At 38.9% G+C, this 23,675-nt stretch overlaps 4 protein-coding genes and 1 non-coding gene across 5 annotated transcripts; 1 reads left to right on the top strand and 4 right to left on the bottom strand.

Moving 5' to 3' along the window:
- Window positions 1-6,173: 6,173 nt before the first annotated feature.
- Window positions 6,174-7,916, top strand: PAAG_06036 (hypothetical protein; the record flags this gene model as incomplete). The annotated part of the gene is made up of 1 exon (XM_002792202.2): window positions 6,174-7,916. The coding sequence occupies one exon, from the start codon at window positions 6,174-6,176 to the stop codon at window positions 7,914-7,916; it is 1,743 nt and encodes a 580-aa protein (XP_002792248.2).
- A 9,421-nt stretch (window positions 7,917-17,337) lies between these two features.
- PAAG_12142 lies at window positions 17,338-17,453 on the bottom strand. Its single transcript, XR_001551853.1, has one exon. It is a non-coding gene; the product is annotated as a 5S ribosomal RNA (ribosomal RNA).
- Window positions 17,454-17,813: 360 nt separating this feature from the next.
- Window positions 17,814-19,043, bottom strand: PAAG_06035 (hypothetical protein; the record flags this gene model as incomplete). Its single annotated transcript, XM_002792201.2, has 1 exon — window positions 17,814-19,043. One exon carries the CDS (start codon window positions 19,041-19,043, stop codon window positions 17,814-17,816), a length of 1,230 nt encoding a protein of 409 aa, XP_002792247.1.
- Window positions 19,044-19,222: 179 nt separating this feature from the next.
- On the bottom strand, window positions 19,223-19,864 carry PAAG_12141 (hypothetical protein; the record flags this gene model as incomplete). The annotated part of the gene is made up of 2 exons (XM_015847669.1): window positions 19,223-19,329; window positions 19,690-19,864. 2 exons carry the CDS (start codon window positions 19,862-19,864, stop codon window positions 19,223-19,225), a joined length of 282 nt encoding a protein of 93 aa, XP_015702744.1.
- A 362-nt stretch (window positions 19,865-20,226) lies between these two features.
- PAAG_06034 (ZZ type zinc finger domain-containing protein) lies at window positions 20,227-23,104 on the bottom strand (the record flags this gene model as incomplete). Its single annotated transcript, XM_002792200.1, has 4 exons — window positions 20,227-21,582; window positions 21,650-21,861; window positions 21,934-22,789; window positions 22,964-23,104. 4 exons carry the CDS (start codon window positions 23,102-23,104, stop codon window positions 20,227-20,229), a joined length of 2,565 nt encoding a protein of 854 aa, XP_002792246.1.
- Window positions 23,105-23,675: the final 571 nt, after the last annotated feature.

Here is a 23,675-nt window from a genome sequence, read left to right as displayed (position 1 = left end):
GTACAGGCCTCTGAGCCTTTTCCTGAAATTTCAACAATTTTAAAAGACAATCTACTTGCAAATACAGCTTTCATCAATGACTTGCCTGATTATGCCTGACCATATATGCACCTTTTCTCTGAAGAGGGCGCATCCAGCACATCTGTACCTGATGCAGAGCACTCAATTAATCTTGAGAAAGAAGTCAGACTCTCATTCATGCATATCTACAATCTCTCTAAAACAGAGTTGAAAACTTTTCAGAACTACTTGAATAGTGTATTGGAAAAAGGCTGGATATCTCCTTCTCAAAGCTCTGCATGTGCTCCTATTCTCTTTGTTTCAAAAAAGAATGAAGGTCTACAACTCTGTGTAGACTACAGAGGTCTGAATCATCTCACAATCAAAAACAGGTATTCATTACCTCTTGTGAGTGAGATGCTAGATAGACTCTCTGAAGCACAAGTTTTTTCTAAGATTGATCTTAGAGATGCTTATCACAGAATACACATTAGACACAGTGATAGATGGAAAACAGCATTCCACATGCAATATGGCCACTTTGAGTATAATGTTATATCTTTTGGGCTTGCAAATGCCCCTGCCACCTTTCAAGTCTATATAAACTACATCCTAGCAGACCTTCTTGATGTATACTGTGTGGTTTATCTAGATGACATTCTTATCTATTCAAACTCAATGAATGAGCATAAGGTGCATATACAAAAGATACTTGAACACCTAGACTGCGTGAATCTGTTTGCAAAGCACATTAAATGTGAGTTTGACAAAAATAAAACCTTCTTTCTAGGATTCATTGTTGGACCCCAAGGTGTTGAAATAGAATCAGATCAAGTGGCAATCATTACAGAATAACTAGTCTCAACTAGTGTTAAAGAAGTTCAAGCTTTCTTGGGATTTGCAAACTTCTATCATCACTTCATCAAAAACTACTTCAAAATTGTAAGGCCTCTTTTTGATCTCATAAAGACTTCAAAGAAGGGGAAGTGAAAGCCACAGTTCATATAGACAAAAGATGCACAATGTGCCTTTGACACTCTAAAAGAACACTTTATGTGGGCCCCTATACTTGCTCATTTTGACCTAAGTCAAGAAACTCAGATTGAATCTGACATCTTTACAGCAGTAGTGACTGTCATTATCTCCCAAAAACAAGATGATGGTCAATGACATCCAATTGCATTCTGGTCTCACAAACTCCTAGATGCAGAAACATGATATGATACTCATGACAAGAAACTTCTTGCAATTATCACATCTTTCAAGAATTAGCATCATTACCTGAAAGGAAATCAACATTCAATTCTTGTCTATTCTGATCATGCCAATCTTCAGTATTTTATAATGACTAAAACACTGAATTAACATCAGTCTAGATGAGTGGAAGTACTGTCAGCATATGACTTCATCTTGCATCACTACCCAGGCAAACAAAACCCAGCTGATGGACTCAGTCACTGTGCAGATTACATTGACTCTTTTCATGATGAGATCATGCTTTCTATCTTGCAACAGAAGCTTCATCACAGTGTCAAACAGGGTTAGAAATTTAACTCTCACAAAACACTTACAATTCTTGTTAACTGCACACAGATTCATGATCAAGAGCACACACTCTATGTGAAACCTCTTAGAATCAACACTTCAAGCTCTGAGTCTCTCTCAATCTCTGCTCTGAGTATAGACTCTCTCTTACCACTGTATCAGATGCTCATTCACAAGCCCACATCACACTCATTGGAATCACCCAACATGCTGACCAGAAAACCTCTGAAGGAGGAAGACCTAGTTCTGAAGATATGTCTTAGAAATTAAGGTATTCTCAGACTGCTGATTAACATTGCTACAGTCTTCAAATCAGCATATACAGATATATCAGAGTCTCTCACCTCTCTTCTTGTTAAAGCACAGGACTCAGACTTCTTTACAATAGCAAAGAAGCAGAAGATAAAAGATAAAAATACAATCTTGAGTAGTGATATATCCTAGATCATCTCAAAAGATAGCCTACTTCAGGCAAACAATAGGGCCTATGTTCTGCTGCAACAAGTGCTGATCAAAGAGATAATTCACATCAATCATGATAATCTACAAGAAGGTCATTTTGGCACAAAACAGTCTATTGAGTGTGTTCAAAGTAAGTACTATTGGCATGGTCTTACCTAAGATATCACTAAACATGTCCATACTTGTGATACTTGCCAAAGGGTGAAAGCACACTGTCACAAACAGTATGGTGAACTTGACTCAATCTCAACACCAATTAATTCATGGCAAACTATCACTATGAACTTCATTACTGGCCTTCTAGTCACCATCTGGCTAGACAAGATCTATGACACAATTCTTGTCTTAGTTGATGCCTTAATCAAATATACTCTGTACATTCTATGCACAAAAGATATTACTGCAGAAGGCCTTGCAAACATTATCTATACTCATACTTATAGCATCTTTGACATCTATGAAAATCATATTTCAGACAGGGGAGCTCTTTTCACAAGTTGATACTGGTCAACTCTCTGTTATCTATTTGAGGTCAAAAGAAGGCTATTCACAGCCTTTCATTCACAGACAGATGGTCAAACTGAATGTCAAAATCAGGTACTAGAGCATTATCTTCAATGCTTTATGAATTTCCACCAGGATGACTGGGGTAGATGGCTGCTCTTAGCACAGTTTGTCTATAACAATTCACAACATAGCTCAATCAATAAAGTTCCAGCCCTTGCACTTCTCAGCTACAGACCTACTCTCTGAATTGATGTCAGTAACCCACCTTATCCAAGCTCAATTGAGGTAATTGACCAGGTCAAAGAAATACAAGCAATACAGAAAAAGATTCAAAAACAACTGGAAAAGGTCAAGACTGTGCAAAAGATGTACTATAACTTCAAACACAGTACAAAATGCTTCCATGTGAGGGACTGAGTGCTTCTCAATGTAAAGAACTTCTGCATGCTCTGCCTCACTAGAAAATTGAATCATAAATTTGTTGACTCTTTTCAAATTATTGAATCTTAGAATACACAGGCATATAAACTCTTTCTTTCACACTCAATGTGCAACATTCACCCTGTCTTTCACATATTACTATTTAAACTTTATAACATAAGGGATGATACTACTCCACCTTCAGCACCAGAGCTAGTGAATGATGAGGAAGAATTTCAAGTTGAGAAGATATTAAAGAAAGAGAAACATCAGGGTAAAGAACAACACTGTGTATGATGGAAGGGCTATGAACCTTCTGATGATACATGAGAATCTCTTGAAAACATTCAGAAGACTGAGACATTTAATATTTTTGAACAACAGAAATCACAGCAACAAGTGTGCCAGACTCACTCTGGCAAGCACACTAAGTGCTAATTCTTCCCCATGCATGCACTCTTTCCACTACTTTTTCCCAAATGGGTTTTTTGATCATGTGGTTTTAATGAGGCAAGTAAGGCATCAAATATCATCAAATCTTCAGGAAAAATTTATTTTATTAATCATCTGGAATTAAGGAGATAAGTCAAGGCACTCAGATGCATATCTCTAATTCCTCTGACTTAATTTCTATTCACAATCATCACAGTCATCATATGCTGCTTATGCACAGCAATTCTTCTCTCTTCACACTCAACTTCTTCCTCCACATCCTCTCACTTCTCATTCTTGAAAGATACTACCAGCGCACCAGCAGCCTCAACTCTGTGCTGAGTGTGATGAGCAACATCAATCAAGACAGCAGCACAGGCTTTCACTGAACAAGCAGCATAAGATGAAGCTGTCAACACTGCTATCAGACACAGCAGCTTTGCTCTATAATAAACAAAAGTTCAGAGAGCAGAAGACACCTTCTCTCTTTATTCTTATAGCAATAAATGCTCCTATGGCAATCATCTCATACAATCAGTCCCTTAACATCACTGAATAAACATCATAAGTGTTATCTCCTATATCAACAAACACTTCATACCCACACCTTACCCCTATATCAACAAACAACCATCTTATATAGCCGCTGAGGTCAGTGCCTATGAAAGAGGGGGCAACTGTGATGTCAAGACTCTCTAGACTAGCTCTTTGCCCTCACACTGCTTACCACACTGCTCACTAAAGTGCTTACCTCCTCACACCATTTATCAAGTATCTTAGGATCAGCACCTCTAAAGGATCAGCATTATCTCAAGATTCAGCTCTTGAGATCTACACAGATCAGCACTTCTCAAAAATTAGTTCTTTAGAATCAGCACTTCCTGAAGAATAGAATCAGCACTTCATGAGGAATCAGACCATTATATTACTAAATTCCCTCTTTCATAAAAGACTAGAGATAAAATCTATTACTACTCATTCATATATATAAACATTCTGAATCCTCAAAGTTCTTAAAGAGATTCAGTGATTAGCTACTACTCAATTCTATATATACATTTTCATCCATCACTATCCTCTTCCTTCTATAACACTTACCATGTCTATATACTTACCCTCTTACAATCCTAGTTATAGAGCTTCTCACGCTTCCTTTTGACACTCAGTTCATTCACTCTAAGTGTCCTCACATATTAGTCTATCAAAAATGAATTTTGCTGCTACAATGTACTATTCAATCCTGTCTTTCTCAAAATACCTCTGTTGAAGTCAGTCAGTGAACAACTATCACTGTCTATCATTCAAGCAATATTCACTCCTAATGATTATTGTTGGTTAATAGTTCATGTGAAAGATAAAGTTAACTCACAAGTTGAAACTTATTCACTTAGTTCAAACATATTACTGAGTCAACATCTTTCATCAACTTAATGTAGCCTCTATATCATCTATCAGATAATTTTATTTCCTCAGCCCTACAATTCTGGTCTGCAGCAACCAGATGGAATACCTCAGTTTTGCGTTTGACTCTCTTTGTATCTTTGATTGACCAGGTTGTATAATCGACTTCCTGACCTGTTAAAATTAAGAAAGATGATTTGTGGAGAATGCACTGGTTATTCTTGCTTCTGATCCTTTTAAAAGCTTGTACAAGCGGAGTCCTGGTGTTGAGAGAGACATATGATGAGACTTTCAGTTGATCCCCAAATCCCTTCACAGGAGGTTACTGTCAAAGGACCATGGTTGGAGACGGCTGTTAATTGGATTCAACAGCTCACACAATTCCATATACATCACAGGCAATTCCTTTCGCTGATCCTCATTGATATATGCCTCAGCACTTTGTCACTTCTTGGACAGGCGGCAAGGTAGAGAATATTGTCCATTCTTTGTAATTACTCAGCAGTAATCAATGTTGGAAGAGCTGGGAGGACAGGACAAAGATTCTCTGGGTGCATGGACTGGATATTGCCTTTTCTCTGTCCCCACTCAGTGGCGCCATGGGAGTTGCAAGAGCTGGTAGTACGAGGCAAAGATTCTTTGGAGCGGGGTGCGGTTACGATGGGAGGTAATCATAGAGAGAGTCCGTCCAGTGATGGAGCTCGGGGAAGAGGGTAAAGTGACTGATGGATCGATGATTGTGGAATAGAGATAGTTGCATAATTCGAGGCTCTGGGAGTTGCACTGGAATGAGCTCCAAACACAGCTCGGGAGTTTCTCTTAGAAAGAACTTGAAGATACAAGATATTTATATATTGAGAATAAATGTTTTATTATAATTTCCTTTAAATATGTAATATAATAAAATTATTTGATCTTAAATAATAAAGATATTGTAATTTTATTATTTTTTAATTAAAAATAAATTTATTAAAGAAAAATTATAAAAGTAATTATTTAGTTATATATTAAATTTTAAATTTTTATTTTAAATATCATTATAATAAAATATAAAATATAAAATAAATATTACATATAATATATTAAATAAACTTTTATTTTTTCAATTTAATTGTAAAATTTTTTAATGTAGTAGGAAAGTATGCAATAATTTAAAAGCCCACCGTGGGGACGTGAATACGAGTGACTAAGCCTCAGCTCTTAATTACGTGATAATTATTTCCCTCTACGAACGTTTTTGTCTTCGTCTTGGAGCATCTAAACTCGTCTCAATGCAATATCGAACGATTTGAGGTCCTTCTCTAGCTAAAAGGAATTGTCTGCAATGTATCTACTCACTCTTGATAAAACCCAATCGATTAACCCGAATTATCTTTCCATCCCAATGTCCCGAAAGCTCTGAATGTATGTTTTTGTCATCCTTAACCACCAAATCGAGAGCGCTCTGCATGCGATGCCTCATTGTCGGTGAGGTCCCTAAAGATGTATGGATATATCTGCGAGCCCGGCGACGATACCACGATGCTTCAGGCCACTGGCGGCGGAACAATCAGCCGGAGGTCGTTCCCAGCAGCCTCGAAGAGACCCTACGATCCCATAGATTTGCGAATCGCCAGACTCTGATTCGAAAATTGCCTGCCCGAGAAAGTGCGAATCCGGGGTTGATTCGCCCCAAATTGAATCCAGATCGATTCGTTCCCACGGAGGCTCTTAAAGAACAAGAAGTGCGCCAAGCGGATCTTCGCCAAATTCTCAATGAGGATGGTGGCGCCAAAACTCGTTTTGACGTCCTGTCCTTTCGCTCCCACAACAGTTCGCCCATGGACCCGACGAAACCGAATATTTCGTGGACAAAGGATACGATCTATCATCGATCGACTGAGTATCCTTGGCTCAGCTATTTAGAAGAATCTGGGAGCGGAAGTATTTCACGTCTCAATGACGAAATCACAGCATTTGAAAAATACATCTTACCAACTCGGGAGGAAAGGGATGCTGTCGGAAGAGTTCAAAGGGATGCAATTGCATCCCTGAAATTTGACGAAATGAATTTGCCCATTTTGACCGGTTCTCGAAGAACAGGAATGGCGGTGCCCCACTCGTCCGTTGACTTTCTCATTCTCATTGAGGACCCTGAGAGAGTGGAAGGCGGTCGCGGCCCAAGTGCGACAAGACCAATGATGGTTCAAGCCAGGCTCAAACGCCTGCATCAGATTGAGGATGCACTCAAAGAGTCTAAAACTCTTTCAAAAGTTATGTTACGGAAGGATAAAAACCCAACCTTGTCCGCGGTTCACGCCGCCACAGGTTTGCAGGTTCAATTCCAATGCGCCACAAACCCACCCGCCTCCATCGATTTCATCCTCAACTACCGTGCAGAGTTCTCAACCCTTCGACCTCTGTTTATGGTTCTACGTATGCTACTGGAGACACGGGGTTTCCTCGGCGGCGATGCCAGCAGTGTCGATCCATACCTCCTAACCATGATGATTGTTGCCGCTCTCAAAATCCGAGAGGGCAAGTATCATCGCAAAAGCATAGGCAGTCAATTTCTCCACGTCCTCGAATTTTACAAAGATACGGATTTCACCAAGTACGGCATTTCCGTCGAGCCTCCGGGCATTTTTGAGAAAAATGCGGGTTTGAAGATGCGGGATAAAAAAGGAAAGAGGTTACTGATGCATGAGCCCTATTTAAGGGGTCAACGTAGCATTGGTAAACGCTCCTTATCCCTGCCGCGAGCGGGTATGCTGAGTCTTCAAGATCCGACTGATTTCATGAATGATCTTGGGTGCAAGGCTTCAGTTATCCCTGAAGTGAAACAGCTGTTTCAGGCGGTGTATGATGATCTTAGAGCGCGAATGAAATCTTGGGATTATGACAAAGTTCTAACGGATCGTGAAAGAATTTCTTTTCAAGATGAAAACAGCCTTGAGAAAAGCGAGAAGAAACTAAGCCCAAGCTTGCTTAGTCTCGCTCTGGGCATGAATTATGAGGACTTTGAACGATTTCGAGATAAACTCTTGCTTGCTGCTTCTCAGGCAGGACACGTCCATGTCGACGAAGTAAATTCTGATGTTGAGCCCTGTCAACGGTCGCTCGAGGGTGTGAAAACACATATGGAGAGTTGGCCTTCGGAGAAAATTTGAGAACGGGCTTCTTTGTCAGGAACAGAAGACATTGAAACATGGCTTCCTTGACACGTGTATACCTATTGTTATATATTTGGGTGCTTCCCAGTCTCTGTATTCTAGTGGTCATATACAGGTGGTCGCGGCACTGTAATGTACTTTTGCCGTTGGAGACTTGTTTTGTACATCTTTCTTGATGCTCATGGGATGAGGGCCATTTCTGCTTCACCTTTGTATATTAATATTCCCTATATCTTGAGACATCATTAATACTTGAGAGGAAGGAGAGATATTTACTAAGATTATCATTCTGTATTGTTATCCCGTTGTGGCAGTAAAAGCTGGGTTCAGAAGAGATTAATATATCTTTATCACTTTCTGCAACCGTGCAACTGTTAAACAAGCATTTCAAATTTCACTCTTCCCAGCGAGAGAAGTTCAACTCTGTCGGTGTTATATATGAATATATATTATATGTACTGTTATCAGCTCTCGTATGTATAATTTTCTGAAGTTTAAGCTTTATACAACTTGAAGAGATTAGCACATTTTAATTTACTGTGAAGGTATATCTCTCAAAGCTTTCGGATGCCTAAAAGTTCTACTCAATATCGTTACAATCACAGTCTCTCAACTTTTGAGTTCCCTGATATGCCATATCATATAACTATGGTACCTCCCAAGGTTGATGAGGTCATTCGATTTAGAGCTCGGCAAGATATCGTTAATCCCACACAGATAATTTCTCAAATCTCGAGGACTTGAGGGTCTGCTCTGCTCTGCTCAAAGGCATCTATCTATCTTCATCTGGAGCAGTCCGACGGTCACTAATCAAAGAGTATCTGCAAAAGAATGTGCGTAACGTAATCCACAACTAAACGACCTGAACCACTAAATAACCTGTAGATTCAAAAACACTACACTGCGTTGGAATTCAAATATCCTCACAACCACAAATTTACTAATTAATTTAATTAAATGATTTAATAGAAGAATTTTTTAATTATATATAAAATTAGTGTTTCAAATAAATTAATATATAGATGACTTGATAATTTGACCCTTGCTAGAAATTCAGAGTGAAAATGGAGAGGTTCAACTGAATGAGTATGAGATTTTGATGATTTGCTAGAAGCAGTATCTAATAACTTAGAGACATTGAGGCTGACCTTATTTTCTAAATAGAAAGGTTGTATAAGATCAAGAAGATGAGAAACTAATACGTTAAATTGCTTTTGCTAGTACTTTACAACAGATATAGCAGTACTACTTAGTCTGCATTTTTTCAACATGAATATGAGCACATTCTTCCTTCTCTGCTTGAAGCAGCAACTTTTTTACTGCTCTAGCTTTTCTTTGAACCTCATGTTTAATTTATTTATATACTTTTTCATTCTTTTTGATCTTATATGAGGCTATCAGATTTACCTGTCACTTATACTACTTTCTTTGAGATTTCTCAGCTGCATGAGTTTTTTGAATTTCATGTTGAAGTTGTTTCTGAGCTGCTTGAGCAGTCTTCTCAGCTTTGACTTGCTTCACAGACTATAGAGCTTTATAAGCCTGCTGAACTTTGATAAGTGAATAGAACTATACTTGATCTGACTTTTTAAAGTTAAATAGATCTAATTCTTTGCCATGTCACCAGCACTTCTTTTCCAGGTTTAACATCTCAGCGAGAGTCTTATTTTTATATGAGAGAATATCATTTTGAAAGACTAGCTTCTCACTAGTATGTGTGATGGCGTAGAACAGGCTTACGTCTAACCTTCTCGACAGCGTAATCGCCACAGGCTGAGGCGATTGGTAATTGCAACTGCCTAGGCAACGGCAAACAACCCCGCAATTACCCCACGTATGAATAACACGTAAACGTGGCAATTGCCGAGCAAACTGCGCTAAGAAAAAGGGCTATATAAACAGAGCCTTCCCCGAACCCATCTTTTAGGAATCATCTTAGTATTTGCTCAGATAGCTTATCTAGTTGGCAATTGAACACCTGTTCATCTGCGTCTAGATTGAAGCTGTGACAGTATGAAAAACTCTCTCAAGCTCAACTATCAGTTAGCTTTGCTGAATTTGAATTCTTCAAAAATTATTCTGCAAAGTTCAAGTAGTCAATGATATATAAGACTTCATTTAATCTGAAAATACTACTGATTTTTGGAATTACTAAAGAACATATTTAGAATTAAAAGATTAGATAATAACAGTAGCAAAAGCAGATTCTATATTCTTAGAAATAAGAAATTAACTTTATGCAGTTTTGAAAATTGAATAAAAACTCTATTTAGTAAAGTGAATGAAGTCATATGAATTGAAAATGATTTTATTTGACTCTTAGATATAGACATTAACTAGAGATTCAAATAAATTTATATTCAGTAACTGTAATTGATAAGTCAAATAAGATAATAGAATCATTAGTAGAATTTGATTTTTATCTGTGAATTCAATAAATCTTGTTAGAGAGTGAATGTGAGCTGCATAAGAAGAAAACTCTCTGCGTTGCTAACTGCTATGCAATGAAATTCTAAGGTTGGTGAGAAAAAGAGATGTCAGAATCTGCTCAAATTATAAACAGCTCACATGATCACATGACTGTATCACAACTCCACATGATCACGTGACTGGATCACGACCGATCCACTAGGTTACGTGTGGGGCGTGGTCATGTGATGGAGATAAACCTAACTCTGGTGCTGAGTCTAACATCACCCCCTGATCTAGAAACAGGCATGCTCTTATGCTGGAAGATTGTCATTATCTTCATCTTTCAGATAGCTGCCTGTCTTCCATGTCCTTACTCATTCATCTAGATGTTTTGATGATTCAGCTTTAGTAGAGTTGACCTAATAGAAATTCTGTATTGTGTATAGTGATTCTTTAAAGTTGTAGGCATAATATTATAAAGAATTTTCATCAAATTCATTTCAGTGCATATGATACTGCAGTTTGCTCTGGCTTATTCAACTGATCAGTATACAATCTATTTCTCATTCATTCTCATCATCTATTTCAATTGAATCTGGTGATTTGACAGTCTGATCAGGTAGAAAGTATTTAAAATTCTTGCATAGTTTGTCTGAGAAGAAGATTGAATGAATCTTCATTGTTACAGAGAGATTCAGTTTGTAGACATTGTTTATCTTTTTCAGAATTCTGAAAAGACTGATATTCTGCTCTGTCAGTTTATGACTTGATCAATTCATCTTGTATGATTTCAATATTATATAAATATAATTTTCTACTATAAAGTTAGACTTTTGATAATACTTGTTGATCTGCCTCTTCATCTGTTTCTGTGCTATTCTTATATCTTTACTTGTCTGATTTCAGATCTCTCTTATTCAATAAATGAAGCTTCTTGCTGCTTCTTGATTTTTTTTCTCATTCATATTCAATTTCTCTATCAGTGATTGTCAGTCAAATAATATTTGAAATTTATATTCATTTGCTATGATAAAGAAAGACATCTTTGTGAAAGCATTTAAGATAGCTATGATGATATGATCTATAATGAGCACTCACTCATCTCAGTCATCTTGATAGTAACTGATGTAGAGATATAGATAAGTTGCAATATATTAATTTGTCAATTCTATCTGTTCATCAATTTGTGTATAATATGTCATTGAGAGTTTCAGTTTTATACTCAGAATCTATGTAAACTCATCTCAAAAGCTTGATATGAACTGAGGGCCTCAGTCAGAGATAATTGAGTTGGATGCCTTATTGTATAAATAGTAGAATCAAATGAATAGTTAGATCAGCTTCTGAGCTGTAACTTTCTGAGTGATTGAAATAAAGATTGTCTTTTTGCTTAATAAACATACTATAATCAAAATGATGTTATAATCTATTTTGCTTTTTGACACATTCATGAAGTTCATTACAATATGCTGTTATATCTGTTCTGGTATTGATAATAACTTTAGCAAATCAAAAGTCTTATCTTTTAAAATTTTACTGATCTGGTATATATAGCAGTTCTGAATGTAGTGTAGAATATCTGCTCACCAGGTGACTCATCAATAGTATGATTGCACCAGGGCCAAAATCTTTCATTCTCTCAGATATGCTGTTGAAGCTTGATTATGAATTTTCTGCAATAGCTCAGCTATCAAAGTTTTCTTTTTCTGAACAGACATCACTAGTCTTTTATTGTACCGTAGCATATTATCTTTTATTGTATAAAGACTATTCTTATCATCTACTTGCTGTCACAAAAGCTCAATTAAGATGACTATATTGTTTAAAGACACTATGTATTCAACAATATTCTCTTTCTCTGAGGAGTTGATACTAGTAATATTTGTAGAGAGAATGATCTGAGAGTCAAGAGTTTTTGATTCTAGAAAAATCTACATACAGCTGTTCTGTTATCTTCTAATCTGCTTAGATCTGTTTAGTACATCTGCTAGTAGATTGACTTTATTTGATTGATACTTGATCTCAAAGTAAAAATGAAAAAAGAACTCTGCTCAGTAGACTTAACATGCATTCAGCTTCTTGATAGTTATGAAGTATTTCAGTGCATGATGATCAATGAGAATCTTGAATTATTTCTCTTATTATAGTCTCTCAAGCTCTGCTCATTATTCTTATAAGATCTGGATCACTGTCAGTATTTTCTTATCATGAACTTCATAATTAAACTCTGTATCATTCATTAACTTTGAATAAAAAACTACTGAATGTCAAAGATCATTTTCAAATCTTTGACTTAGTATCTCAGTCATCATTCTGTCAGAGATATCAATCTGTATCTCAGTCATCATTCTGTCAGAGATATCAATCTCAATATAAGTCTCTCATTCAGAGTCATAATAATGTAGCGTTAGAGTCTTCATTAGCTGTCTTTTTAGTTTTTCAAAGATAAATTTGCATTCTGGTGTTTACATAAATAAGATAATCTTCTTTGTCAACTGAAACAGTGATTTTGCAATTCAACTGTAGTTTCTTATGAATTGTTGATAGAAATTGCCAAATCTTAGAAATAACTAAACTTTTTTAACTATAATAGAGGTCTGTCATCTTACAATGACAGCTGTCTTCACTGAGTCTGCCTCAATTCCTTCTATGCTGATGATGAATTCTAAATATTTTGTTCTCTGGACTGCATACTCACATTTCTGAATACTGACTTGCAAATTAACTATTTTTAATTAATCTAGTACTAAATTTATCTGCTGCTTATACTCCTTCAGATTCTTGCTATAGATTAGACGATTATCTATGAATACTATCATATACTTGTCTAGATAATCAAAGAAAATACTGTTAATAAATCATTGAAAGCAGGTAGAAGTATTTATAAGATTAAAGAGAATCACTCAATATTTATTGATTTTATAATAAGTTCTAAAGATGATCAGATTCTTGAACTCAAAGTTTATTTAGATGCAATAAAATCCCTGCTAAATGTTCAGCTTTATAAAGTACTTTATCTCATTGAGTTAATCTATCAGCTCATCTATTAAAGGCAAAAGATATTGATCTTATTTGATTATAGCATTCAGCTTGCAAAAATTGACACAGAATTATAACTTCTTCCCACTATGAGTAATTAAAATTGAGAAAGTGTAGAAAACTGAACTTGATATGATAAAGTTCTTTACTAGATTGAATTTGAAATAGATCTTCATTATCTCTAGTTCCTCTAGATTCATCTTATATAGAGGCACATGTTCAATACCTTAGATGAGATCAATGTTAGACTAAAACTTTATTTTAAAATCAATATTCTTCTATAGAAAGAAAAATTTATTTAATATTTTCTTTGAGAAATAGTTCTTCTAATCTTTCAATCATTCTGATAAGTTGCAGATTAGCTTCTCATCAGATTTATTCTCAGCTCTCACTAAACTCTGCTTCTTCTCAAGCTGTTTATTAATTTCATATAGATTAATTATGAAGACTATTGAGTTCTTGTTCTTCATATAATTATGAAAGAAAACAGTCTCAATAAAGTTTATATTCATCATCTGTAATACTGTCTCCCCTCAGATCAGTCTCTGCCTTGTTTTATATATCATGACTAAGCTGATTTCTTTCAATCTGCAAAGCTGAGTCTGACACTCCTGTCTAATCTTCTTGTTCAATTTGATCTCTCTTTGTTTCATATCTGTTTGATGCTCAAACTTAGAGTTTGAGTACTTCAATATTGACTGAGATATTATCTTCAACATCAGCTCTGTTATCTGTTTAGAAATAAAACATTCACTTGATCAAACCAAGTGTTGATTTTTAACATCAAGTCATATATCTTATGCTGTCAATCACTTTTATCTCAGAATGACAGGATGCTGATCTAGATTCATTACTAGCAAAGGAACATTCTGAAATCTCTGATCATCCACCTAGAGATTTAAAGTCAATGTGCAGTCTATCACCTCACTAAAGGTATCATTGTATCCCTTTATACAGTATTTGAATGAGAGTTTTTGAAAGTTTTTATTAAAAAATCTCACTAATTCTATAGTATATCAGATATTAATAAAATTTATATCATTCACTTCAATATCAGTAAGAGAATTTGTAGAAGTAGTAATTTCATTATAAACTAACTTGATTGATATATTAAAGTTTTTTCTCTCAATCAAGTTCTTCATATCAAACTTCTCATAAACTATTGAACTACCTGAGGTGAAGTCTTCTCTCAGACTCACTCTTTTCTCAAATTCATTGAAGACTCAGGAGCATCATTCTCTGTGAGCTTAATGATTATCTGTTGAGACTTCTATTTCATGAGATAATTTCTTGTAATATAATCTTTCTTCTTGTAGTAGTAGCATTAAATATCTGAATAAGTGCTCATAATTTTCTTCATAATAGAGGATTTTATAGCAGAGATGTCAGAGGAAGTCTAACTATTGAAAATCTATAATATATTTTGCTTAATAGTATTAAATTCATTTCTCTGCAAGCTTTTTTGACTTTAGAGTAACATTGATTGTCTGAAAAATATGAGCTGCCTGAGTACAGATCTTCTGAAACTTAGTATATATATTTGTGATTGCATTGACTACTGCTATCATTCTCTGAAGATCAAAAAACAACTTGTCATTGAAATCTGTCTTATAGTCTCTCTTGATAATCTGAATCTCACTTACCAGATATAAGAATTTTGTGATGAATTCATAATAATTATTTTTATTACACATAATCAACTTGTGATAATTATTTTTAACATTTTACAGCTTGTTAGTATTTTTATATATTAACTTGAGATACTCAAATATCTATTCTACAGTTTGATATCACTCAGATTGATTCTCTTTCATACAGAGTATAATGTGATGTGTTGTGTCCTCATCAGTCTAATTTTCAATATGTGCAATTCTCATGTGTTTAGTAGAATAATGATCAGTGTTCTCTCAGAACTTGTTCTTTATTTGAAAGAATCAGTGTTCAAATTTTGACTTTTTGTTGTCAGTGAGGTGTTTCAGATCATCAATCTTGACAGATCTTCTGGCAGTCTTAGAGAAAATAACATCTCAACTTGCTGTTTGATTGCTGACTATCATGTGAATCAGAGTATGACTAAGTTCATTACATTCAATAATTAGCTCATCAATCTGACTTTGCTTGACAGCAGTCTGATTAGTAACATTATTTTATTTCATTCTCAGATGTGTGATTGTATCTCTTAATGATTTTTTATTGTTAAAAATATCATCAAAGATTACTGCTAATTCATTATAAATATAATTACTGTCTGAGTGAATTGCCTCTTTGAATTTCTCAATTGAGATATGTAATTGATCAGTCAGTATTATTAGAATGTATCACCAGTCCTTTTGACCTCTTTTAAAAGATTGGAAGCCTGCAGTGGTCATCTGATATCAGATTGAGCTGTTGTCTTCAACAGTTGATCTGACATGTTATCAAGCTCTCAACTAGCAGATTTTAATTCAACTGAAGCATTTAAGTTTTTCATTGAAACCTGAGTGAAAAAAGTAGAAGAGGAAACCTTAGAATTATGTTAGGGAGTGAATGTGAGCTGCATAAGAAGGAAACTCTCTGCATTGCTAACTGCTATGTAACAAAATTCTAAGGTTGATGAGGAAAAGAAGTGTCAGAGTCTGCTCAGATTATAAACTGTAGCGGCGCCCGCCTGGGTGGCGTTGCCCTAACGACCGCCCCGCCCACACGTGATCGCTTGTATGTAATATAGCAATAACCTAGCTAGCTCCTCCGAATAGAAGGTTCATGTGGGATGGTTTTTTATCTCTCATATTGGGAGGCCTAGCTAGCTATCTAATATACGCTATATCACGTGCGGCGGGGCGGCCGCCCGGGCAACACACGCCCAACAGTTCAACCATCCCACAGTTACGTGTGGGGCGTGGTCACGTGATGGAGATAAACCTAGCCCCGGCGCTGAGCCTAACAAATCTCATATTTATATAATATGGATATTTATCTTGAATAAGAAGATATTTTTCTTAGCCAGCTTTTTACTTTATATAAGAATTAAATATCTGTTTTAGTCAGATAAGCTCATACTCATTATTGTTTCAGCTGTTGCTACTGATTATAAAATAAGCTATATCATTTTTATCAAAATTCTTAAATCAAATATTCATCATATTGTGAGATTTACTTTTATATATAAGAGATAAGGGCAGTACTATTTTATTAGTGCAAATCATAACTAGTAGAGAAATAAATTCACAGCTACTATCTTGAATTACTGTAATTTGCTTTATTTTAAGCAAATAAATTGATATAATATACTTGATAGCTTGATTAATTTTAATTAGAAAGTCTTTTTCATTAAAATTATAAATTTCTTCAAATTCAATGTTATATTTTTTGATCTTCTCAGTTAATTATATATTTAAATAGTCAGTTTGTTAGCAAAGATCTATAATGAGTACAATATAATAAAATAGTTAAAATATCAGTTTAAAATAGTGTTGAAAGTAGGAAAAAATATCTGCAACCTTGCATTAATAGTCTATATTACAGATATGTAGAGATTTGATATATTTTGAATATTGATTTGTAAAGTGACTCATTTAGTTGATTTCAACTGACTCATCTGTGATTTCTATAATGAAATTTTGAATGATTTGAAATGTAGAAGCAAAGCTGTAAGCTGCCAGCTTCTTTATATAAAAAAGTAGCTGCTCTTTCTATGAATTTGAGATCTTCTTCTTATGATATAAGACAGTTTTATTTTGTGATAGTTAGATTTCAATAAAGTGTTAGCACAATGTTGTCATGTTGATTATATATTTCCTAGCAGCTGCAGTGTAATTTTTAATTTTTTGTGACTTCAAATCTGCAATTGCAAGCTGAATTGAATCCTCATTGGCCATGGTGGAGTGTTGCAAATGGGGGGTTGAAGCTCATTTTGATGAAAATCACAGGTCATTTAGTGGTGGATTACGTTTCAACATATGATTCCTCCAAGGATGGACTGGAAAAAAACATACGACAGCCGGGATTCGCTGGTGATCACCCACCCAACTACTAACCGGCCGGCGAGTGGCTTAAGTACGGCTGAGCGGACGGGAAGCCCTGTTTTCCACTCCCTATGGTCGTATGTACTAGATACCGTTGATGAATGGTATTTAAACAAGATGGAGCACAGCAAATTTCTACCAAACCTTCAAAGGAAGTAAGGAATCAGCCTACAAAAATCTCCGGAGAGACATCACAACTTAGGCAAGGATATATAGAAACATGAAATACATTGCACTTGTGAAAATTGAGTAGATTAAATGGCGGTGTGTATTATCTAGTTATACATATCCGAACAAAAAAGAAAAGAAGAAGTGAAAAAGCTACAAGTCAACGAAGAAGCCCGGATATCCTCTAATATATACAGTCAGATCCCTTCCAACCGCATACCAAAAACCGCCCATCCATCCACCGCCACCCTCACCCCTTCAACTCCACATTTTACCTCTCGACCATCTTATCCCCACCTCTCCCCTCGACCCAATTCTCCAACCACCTCCTCTCAACTCTCTCCGCCTCTTCCCCCACCAACCCAACCGAAACATCCACCCCCCCCCTCTCCTCCACTGCAATCTTAACCTCATCAGGACTCATCCCCTCAACCCCACCATTCTGTGTAATCAACCAATCGTCGACCTCAAGATAGCTCATCCATCTCCTCAGCCTAGGGCGGTATATCTGGTTCACAATCTCCGCCTTCAAAAACCCCGGCAGGAACGAAACAGCAGGCAACTCATGCCCGCGACTAAGCCTGAAGACCGCACAGGCCCTCAACACCCCAGTCGTCGACGCACGGTTAATCAGCTCATTTATATCAACCGTATGCGGAATCGAGGTCGCATTAAGCAATACATCCAGATTAGCCAGGGCGTTTGCCTTCTTGCTACTGCCATAACCAACACTATCAACCTCTGCCGCCATCACAGCCGCCTCCTTCCCCTGACACGCCCTCACCCTCTCCTTCTCCACCTGCCTAGGCACCCGACAGGTGAACGGCGTCACCATATTCCCCAACGCCAACACGACAAACGGCGTCATCTCCCCGCACAGCAGCAGGATAACCGAGAACGGAAGGATGCGCCGCACATCATATGCCGCGCGACGAATGAGCTGAAACTCGCTGCGGGAGACTTTGCCCGCGTACTGTTTTAGAATGGGGGCGTTGTTGACGTGTTTCACTGCGTAGGCGGGGGGCGGCGGGGAGGTGGGGAGGAGGGGGTTCAGGCCCAGACGCCGTCGCAGGGGTAGCGAGGCGCGGTAGTTGTGGTAGACGTTTTTGAGGCCCGTTTTGTAGAAGGTGAGGTATGCTTTGCCGAGGGTGTAGTAGTATATTAGTTTGGCTGTTGTAGGGTCCTTGGATGGGAGGGAGATGGGAGCTGGTAGGGTTGTTGTTGGGGGATTAAGGGGGGACGTTATGACTACGGGATATGTGATGGTTGAGGCTGCGGAGGCGGACGTGGTTGTTGGCGGGGGTCTGAGGGGGTTGGGCGTGCTGGAGAAGTGGGCTATAGGCATGCCATTGCTGTGAAGAAGGGCGGGAAAGAGGAGGCGGTTGTTTTGTATTTTTGGGTGTGGTGGGGTGGTTATTGGCGGAGGAGTTCGCAGGTGGAGAGATCCCGCTGGGCGCATGGAGGGAGTGGCTCGGAGGCCGCGGATTGAGGTGGCTAGCATATTGCATGGGAGATAGGAGGGATAAGCGATGGAAGATTGATGATTGCAGTAAAAGAGAAGCTAGCGGTGCATTTACTGGCTGCGTCTTTTCGATCGGATTACATGTTTGCCTGAAGTCTCCCCGGGTTCCAACGTTGTTGTTGTTGTTGGAAGAAATAAAACTTTTCCACAAGATCCGCTTAGTCAGCTGCGGATAGCTGACGCCAAGCCTCGGCACCAAGACAGGATCTTCCGTCGGCATTTGAAGCGCCTTGTGTACATCCATCATACGGCACGACGAATAGAACTAGAATGGACAAGCGATTAGTTTTCAAATTGCATTACCATTTACAGAAATAGTATATCTCATGTTCAGCAGAGAGCAGAAAGTTGAATGAGAAACCAGTACCTCAGTCAGGAGCTTGAAGTAAAGAAAAGCTGAAGGAAAAACTCTTGAAAACAAAATTTCATTGCTACTTAGTTAACTTAGGTTAGGTTAACCAACAGAAACAAAAACAGAAGGATAAGTGATTGAGTAGGAGATGATAGCCACAAGGGGAAAAATGGAAAAATGGAAAAATTAAAAAGGCAAACATGGAAAAAAAAAAAAAAAAAAAGTTACAAAAATTTCGTGGTTCGCCTTGCATCGTCCACCATACCACCATACCACCATAAGCACTGTCCCACAGGCCCAAATTTTCAGGTCCGCCATTGATTGGACCAGCAGAGTGGAGATAGTAGTACGAGTCCACATGATGGGGGATGCCAGCACTTTTCAGCCCCCAGAGCGTCAGACAATGGAGAGAAATCCTCAAAATATTTTCCCTGCTGGTCAAGGCCATCGGCAAAAGAATCATCACCTCAATCTGCCCAAATACATAATTTCATCCATCTTCCCCAACCATCATTCTTGTCGGCTTGAGGCACATTACCCGTTATCAAATATCCGAAAAGCAAATGAAATGGAAAAAAGGCAACACATAGATATAAAAAAAAAAAAGAAAAGAAAAAAAATGAAGACATCATTAAAAACCTCAGCTGGCTTACATTTGCTTTTTCATATCGCAAAACAGCTTCAAGGGAATGGGGGAAACATACCAAAAACCGAGAGCAGGAAAAAAAATATAAAAAATTAAAATTAAAAAAAAAAAAAAAAAAATGGATGGATAGTAGCCATCAACACGAAAAGTAGGTTCAACTACTTTCATTTCATCCCACTCATCTGAGCTGGTTGGGAAGGAAATTCCTGATCGCTGGCATCAAGTACATCGTATTCCTCATCGGTCAGGAAATCGTCATCGGGTGAGGACTCGTCAAGAGTAAGGTTCTCAACATCATCTGCAATATCTGTAATGTCTTGGGCTTCAGAAGGCCCATTGGAGGGTGGCTCCAAGGTCGTTGAGGCAGATTTATACGTGCTGCTCATGGCTGGTGACTCTGTTTCGAGCTTGGGGAAGATCATCGCACTCCCCAGCTTGGATTTGTCCACAGGAGGCTCGGCATAAGTAGCTTGGGTGGTGTGTGATGCCACGCTTGGTGCTTCGGTTTCGACAGAAGGCTGTTTGCTATCACTACTTTCCTGTGTGGGAGAATCTTCGGTGGAAGCTCGCACGTCGATGTCACACCAGAGCTTGTGGCCAAAGGCTATCCCGTCAGCTGTCTTGAGACGCCAGTATGAAATCGCTCTACCCTCACGCTGGGGACTCTTCAGGGTGATAGTGAAGTCAGCACTGCCTGCCGGAGGAACAGGGGCTGTGAGCTCCTGGGTTTCCATGGCGGAGAGCAACTTGCTAAGACTGGACGGATGGTTCGTGTCAATGTTGAACATGCTGTCACCACCGACGAAGCGGACACTGCATCCCTTCGGCCAAATGGCGGGTCCTGGGTTGTAAAGGGTCCAAGTTTGAGTAATGGTCTCGCTGGGGCGAACTGTCGAGCCATCAGGAATGGTGTCCCGAATGTAAACGGCGTGAAGGCTGGAAAACGGAATGCTTGACTCAGTCCCAATTGTTCTAGTTTTTTCCAGCTCACTTGGTTGCACAGCAGTGGAATCCGCCTCACTAACGGTCTTAGGTTCAGATTTCTCGGTTTGAACCAGTGTAGCAGCGTTTGAATTAACGGGTCCAACAGTCTCCATTGAGGTCGACTTAGTGACTGGGCGATCGCCAAGAGTAGTCACAGCTTCTCCACGACATGTGTTGTCAGTGAAGGTAGTGATCGTTGCGTTGCGAACAGGAGTTTTGAACTTGATCAGCGGATGCGTGCGGTTATGGGTGTTGTCAGGATGGGCTTCACAGGAAGCGCAGAAATCAATATCATGGCACACAGCACACTTGTAGCGAACTCCTCTGATATAGGAGAGCTTCGCCGGCACAGAGCAAAGCGGGCCATCACAAATAATTCCATAATGAGTCTGCTGGTAACCGTGTGGCTCCGGTATTGGGCTATAAAGTGGAGCAAAGCGGTGGCCAGGATGGAACTCCGAGGCGCTCTGGACACAGTACGAGCAATAGTCCCAATCTGGACAATTGAGACATTTATGACGGACGCCCTTGATTGACTGCATGGCATTAGCAATTGTCAATCGTTATTGAGAGAGGCGGGTTTAAGGGGTTTAAAAAGCTAACCTTGTTGCATCCGTCACAGATTGCAGCGTGATAACGACCACGACCAGGCTGACAAGTCGACATAACAAGGCTCTTGGACTGGAACTCGCCGTCCACGATTAGCGAGAAAGAATGTCCAGGATGGTGGCCGTGCCTATCCTCAAGTAGACAGGTGAAGCACAGGTCATAGTCTGGACAATCCTGGCAGGTAACAAGTTCCTTCTCATTGAAGTCTATGGTGACGTATAATCGTTAGTAAAGTTTGTGAACGAACTTTGATGTTCGAACAGTGCCTCTTAACGTACCTCTGAAGCAGGCATTGCAAGTACGCTCTATGAACTTTGTCTCTTCCTCGTCCCTTGGAATCTGTTCCTCAGAGGTGGGTTTCTCTTGAAGTTCTTGATCAGAGCTCTTCCTAGAGGGAATAGTTTCAGTGATGCTATTTGTGATTCTTCCACCATTGATGGTACGTTTGATAAGCCAGTGGCCTTCACCAGGGCATGAAACACCGGCATTTATACACTGCTGACATAGGTCATAATCTCCATCATCACAGATACTGCAATGAAGGTAAACATCAGTGACAGAGTTGTTGCAGTGGTTGCAGTCGATGTACATTGTTGAGAGTTGAACTGATGGGATGTGCGGGAGATTTAGACTGGCACTCGACATGAATCCCGCGGATGACGCAGGATTAGATCGAACATGCTGCATCTCCTGCTGGTGTTCAGCCCGAGTAGGTAAAATTTCTTCGTTTGTGTTGTTATTGGTTCCTTCGATGGGGTTACGCTCCGGAACACTGGGAAACATAGAAGCATTCAGTGTTGGGGGAGCAGGCGCCACAGGTTGAGGGAAATCCGCCTGGTTGGTGAAGTCGCTCACGGGAGCACGAAGGACGGTGTCGAGGTAGCTACATCGCTGCTGGGACTGTTCTTGCCGGCTATCTGTGTTCTCCGGGACAGGCGAGGATGGCCACAGGTTATCATGTCCGGGGAGCAGAGTAACCTTGATTCGAAGTTTCAACTTCGCCTTGGCAGCACGATACAGCTGTTTGTAGACCGAGGGATTCTCGCTATTGAGGACGATGTATGAAGCAGCGCTATCCGAATAGCGTTCGAGGGAGACATCGGCATTATCGGGGATGGTGAGGAGTTGGCGAACCTGGGGGGAATTTCCACATCAATCAGTGTGAGCCAAAAAAAAAGTGGTTCAACAGACTGCCAATACAGAGCGAGCTTTCTCAAGAAGCTCGAAATCCCCATGCATACAATAACAGCAGCCCCTCTTGGTGTAATGTAAAACAAAGGAACAAAACAAATTAGAATTAGATTTTACCTTTAGCGGAAAGGTGAAGGCACCAAGCTCTCTCAGGGGCAACTTGAAGCGTCTGGTGCATCCCTCGTAGAGGATCTTGATGGAGATAAGGGTATCTGGTCCTACAGGAGCGGCCTGGGGAGCTAATGCCGGAGCAGCCATGATGATTGCATATGTATATTGATGGAATTTTGGGGGGGGAAAAGCTGAAGTTGTCTTCGAGTTGGTATTGGGGATGGAGAATAAGCTGGGAAAGGCTAGCTTATATAGAACTCGAAGGCCACGGTAGGAAGGCTTACCAAACAAACTTGGGATGTTCACCAAATGAAGAGAAACAACGAGAACTGGGAACGACAAGATAGATGAGTGGAGCAAAAGGGTGGAAAGTGAAGGGTGATGCTGATGTGACAGGAGGGGAGTGATGAGGTTGAATGAGGTTGAGGTTGAAGGTCGGTCTGGGGTGAATAATAATGAGGAGAAGTTGCCTAGTTATTACATATACATATTACCCGCTAGTACCTAATTAGCACCCAGCTTTGTCTGGCGGCTCTTGGCGGGGCGAAAGCGGACTCGGCCGGACCTTGGTGTCCGGTATTGGTAATACTCGCAGCGCACTCTCATATTATTCAGTGCTGTTCACATTCGCCGCCCCCAAAACGTCAACCGGGGCCCTAGTCTTTTTACGGTATGGTACGCGGACATGTGTATATATGGAGCCTTCGAAACGCAGGCG

The sequence above is a fragment of the Paracoccidioides lutzii genome (assembly GCF_000150705.2).
Source record: "Paracoccidioides lutzii Pb01 unplaced genomic scaffold supercont2.16, whole genome shotgun sequence".
In the NCBI taxonomy this organism is placed as follows: Eukaryota; Fungi; Ascomycota; class Eurotiomycetes; order Onygenales; family Ajellomycetaceae; genus Paracoccidioides; species Paracoccidioides lutzii.
This window is presented reverse-complemented; position numbering and strand designations above follow the sequence as displayed.